We start from the raw sequence: 4,272 nt of genomic DNA, 5'->3' as shown, positions 1-4,272 counted from the left end.
TAGACTTCTATCTGGCTGCTGTGCATTTGTTCATATTTCTGAAAATTGTGCCTCTGTAGTCTTGCAGGGGGCTGAGATTTGGGCACAAGCCAGTTTCAGTGCTCAGTCCTGAATTTTCTATGACTGTGTCACTTCATATTTTATGTGGCGCAATAAAGCAGAAATAAACGTGCAGTTTGGCTCATTTCTGAAATCCTGGCACAGAGTCATCTGATTGAGGACTCTGAGAATTTCACCCCTATTTAGGAATAGAAAGGAGATGATATTGGTGGGGGTAGGGGAAGTAGAGACCAAATATTAAAGGATCATATAAAGGGTACTGAGGAGTTTGAACTCTATTCTGAAGGACCAGTGAGCAATGACAGTGGTACACAATGGAAGAGATTTGCTCTTAACATCCATGGGTGTGAGCTGGTGCTTCTGCCAGTCTCCTTGTCCTCATCCTTCCTGGGAGGGTGTCTCTTTACAAGACTGGACTATAGGAGGAGCAGAGCAGCAAATCGAGCTCTAGGAATCCCTTCCATTACTTTGTGATGAACTTGACTCACAATTTGACTCTGTGTTAATTTCCCCTGCTCCCTGTAATCAGGAATCTCTAAGCTTGGATGTGTATCTGGTGACCATTGTTTCAGTCTGGTCTGTTTCCTGAGAGGTGTCTCAGCATGAGCCCCCAAGTTCTGACTCCTATATGCTGAAATCCTGTCACCTGTATCCACTGCAATTCCCCCTAAGAATACCACCTTCCTGGTCTCTAAACTCCAGGCTCCACATCACAGTGAGACACAGGGTTCCTTCTTCTCATTGAGGAATAAGCTCAAGTCTGGGGCAGCTGCTCATGAGATACATAGGGGACAAAGGAAAGAGTCTGTGCTCCAGTCAAACAGAACAGGAGAGCACAGGAAAGGCTATACACTAACAGGCAAACAAGACAGTGGTTTGAGACCTCATTGTAGACTGTGGCCTTCTCCCCCGAGCAGGGGAAATCAAATCTTACCTGAATAGGATCACCATTCAGTAAGGTTTGCACATTGTGAAAATGAACATTGCTGCATGGCAAGACCTTTATAAGGATGAGCAAGTACAAGAGAAAATCGTCATTCAATGATAGGATTTTGACTGGAAAAAAGGATAAGATAGGAGAAGGGAAAATGGATGATGTCCATGTAAGGGAAGAAGTGAAGACAGGATAATGGAATAATGGATGAAAAGAATGATGGGAAGATAAAATGAGGAAGGATTGGATGAAAGTAGCCTCAAAGTAAATGGCAGAAGCATTGGAAAAAGTCTGCTTTATAGGAAGACATTGTTAATGAGAGATTGTTGCATGTATTGGTTTTAAATAGTGAGCCACCAGACACTTGAGTATATCTTGAGTTAAGCATACTGACCACTACTTAAAACACTTTTTGTAGGTCAATTGAAGATCTTGCCAGATACTGAATGGCCTTGAGTAACCAGACCATTGTGAATTCATCCTGCAGGGATTCTCAGAAACACCACAGCTCCAGGTTCTTTTCTTCATCCTCTTCCTCTCCTTCTACACCATGGCCCTCTGTGGCAATTCTCTCATTGTGGTGGCCATCAGCTTTAGCCCTGGACTCCATACTCCCATGTACTGCGATGGTTTGCTCGGTCAGTAGAGGTGGGGTCTGGCTGCGGACGAGGGGTCGGTCCAGCTCTGGACGAGGGGTTGGTCCCGCTTGGGACGAGGGGTCGGTCCCACTTGGGACGAGGGGTCGGTCCAGCAGCAGATGAGGGATCGGTCTCACAAGAGGTTGCGCGGTTTGGCTGACGGGGTCGCCTGGCAAGCCGGCGACGAAGGGGTCGCCCGGAGAAGCAGGTGACGAACTGGGGACAAGGGAGGCCAGGCCCTTGTCAGGGGCTCTCAGGACTGGAGGGCGCACGGCAGAAGAACTACCGCGGAGACAAGGTAAACACGCAAGTCCACTTTATTGAGGGAGAGGCAACAGTTTTATAGGGGCTGGGGAAGGCTGATTGGTCAAAGCCACGCCCTGTTCTGATTGGTTGCCGGCAAAAGGTCAGTGGGCGGTACCAGACGGGGGAGGGGTGGTGGTTAGGGATTGGCTGTCGCTGTTGCTGGGGGAATGGGCAGGGTTTAGGGATTGGTGGCTGCTGTTGCTGGGGTGGAGGGCAGACTTGTGTTTCCCGCCCACGCCTGGCTGTTGCTGCTGTCGGGGAGGGGAAAAGGGCAGACTGGAATTTTCCGCCCTGCGCCTGCACAGGGAGAAAGAAGAAGAAGGGTGCCGCCCCACAGGCATCGTGTGGCGCCATCCGGGAGGAGAAGCGGCCGCGGAAGCATGGCTGCCAAGAAGGGGAGACCCGAGGGCACTCTGCACCCATGCCGAGTTCCCTTCAGGGGTGGCGGTGAGTCCGACCAGCCACCCTATTATGGGGGCAGCGGCTTGGCCTGCCGCGGCTGCTCCCCCGCCAGGCCAGCAAACCACTCTTCAGCCCGAGGGGTGACCGCAATGTACTTTTTGTTGGTCAACTTGGCTGTACTTGATGTTTTCTGTGCAAGCACTGTTTTGCCTAAGCTACTTGAGATTCTGGTGGCAGAGAAGAGAACCATCTCCTTCTGGGGCTGCATTATTCAGATATTCTTCCTAACATGGTTTGTTGCAACAGAGGTACTTCTCTTTACTGCCATGGCCTATGACCGCTATGTGGCCATCTGCCATCCCTTGCGCTATACCTCCATGATGAGTCCCCGAGTGTGTGCAGTTCTTATGGGAGTTGTGTGGGGCATTGGCATACTTGGTCCTGGGATTGACACCTGTCTGGTATTACAGTTGACTTTCTGTGGGCCCAATGTGATAGACCACTTTTTTTGTGAGATTCCCCCTGTGTTGTTGCTTTCCTGTTCCTCAACATATTTGAATGATATCATGACAATAATGGCTGACATCTTCTATGCTGTATTGAATTTCCTGCTTACCATGGTGTCCTATGGCTTCATCATCTCCACCATCCTGAAGATTCGTATGGCTGAGGGGAAACAGCGAGCCTTCTCCACCTGTTCCTCCCATCTCATTGTAGTCACCATGTACTACACTACAGTCATCTATAATTACCTGACCCCAGGTTCCAGCTATTCCCCTGATGTAGGCAAGGTCATGGCTGTGCTTTATTCCACAGTGAGCCCCACCTTGAACTCTCTCATCTATACGCTAAGGAACAAGGATGTCAAGGCTGCTCTCAAGAAAATCTTCACATTTTTAGCATAGAAACTGTAATTAGCTATTTTAAAAATAGGTGCTGCCTCAGAGAAGATTGAAGTTTAAAGTAATCACAGTATAAAATGCATTCCTTTTATGCCATTTTATATCGGGAAGAAAAAATAAATCCATTGAAATGCAGTTTTTATGTATTATTGTAATATGCCAGCACAAGTAGATTAATAGGTGATGTATAAATTTATTCCACATTTAACAAATATAGTGTTTGCATTGACACTGGAAAGAAGGCATGCACTGTGTGAGCATTCAAAATAAAATGCAGAATATGGCATGTACTCCAAAGATTCACAGTACAATGTCAAAGGTCTTCTCACACAGGTACTACGTTATAGCCTTTGATCCAAATGTAGCTAACTGTGAACTTCTCACGACACATCTTGGTCCTCCTGCAACTACACAGGTGTCAGGTTGAAGTCACAGAGTCAGTGAACAGAGGTTGAATTGAACAGATCCACTGCAGAAGGTTGCTTTCAGTAAGTTAACAGTTGAAGATTTGGGAAAGGACTGGGGATGTTCAGGGAGATGAAAGTCAAACATCTTTAAGAGCTGCAGGGAAATGAGGAATTAGTGCCCCCAAAGATGTTATGGAATGTTGCTGTGTCCTTCTTCATGTGATCCTAGAGTGTCTGGATGGGAAACATCTTGATGGCTCTGGTATGGAAGGAGATTAATGATGACATAAAGAACTACCAAAGAGTTTAACCTCTGTAAGTCTTAGAATCTCCTTTCTGAATGTCTTCCTCCAGAATTTCTTTCAGCCAAAATGCAGTGCTGTATGTGGGCTCTCCCAAAACCACATCACCTCACAGATGAAGTGGATCAAGCTGGTCAAGAAAAGAATCCCTTTCTAGATGGGGTGCAGAGCAGTGGGCCCTTTTAAGGAGAGAGGAAAATACTTAAACGGTACTTATGAGATAAAATCACCAGTTCCCATTCTTCAAGAAATGAAGTAAGCAGGTTGCAAAATATGATCATCTAAGAATAGGAGAGTAAATGGGTGCTACACAAGCAAGGG

The 4,272-nt window shown here is 46.9% G+C and overlaps 1 protein-coding gene across 1 annotated transcript; it reads left to right on the top strand.

Annotated features, from left to right (window-relative positions):
* Positions 1 to 2,489: 2,489 nt before the first annotated feature.
* On the top strand, positions 2,490 to 3,245 carry LOC101423593 (olfactory receptor 13A1-like). Its single transcript, XM_023584134.2, has one exon. The coding sequence runs from the start codon at positions 2,490 to 2,492 to the stop codon at positions 3,243 to 3,245; it is 756 nt and encodes a 251-aa protein (XP_023439902.2).
* Positions 3,246 to 4,272: the final 1,027 nt, after the last annotated feature.

This window comes from Dasypus novemcinctus, chromosome 6, assembly GCF_030445035.2.
Source record: "Dasypus novemcinctus isolate mDasNov1 chromosome 6, mDasNov1.1.hap2, whole genome shotgun sequence".
NCBI lineage: Eukaryota > Metazoa > Chordata > Mammalia > Cingulata > Dasypodidae > Dasypus > Dasypus novemcinctus.
Note: the sequence above shows the minus strand (reverse complement) of the source record. Positions and strands in the feature narration are given on the sequence as shown.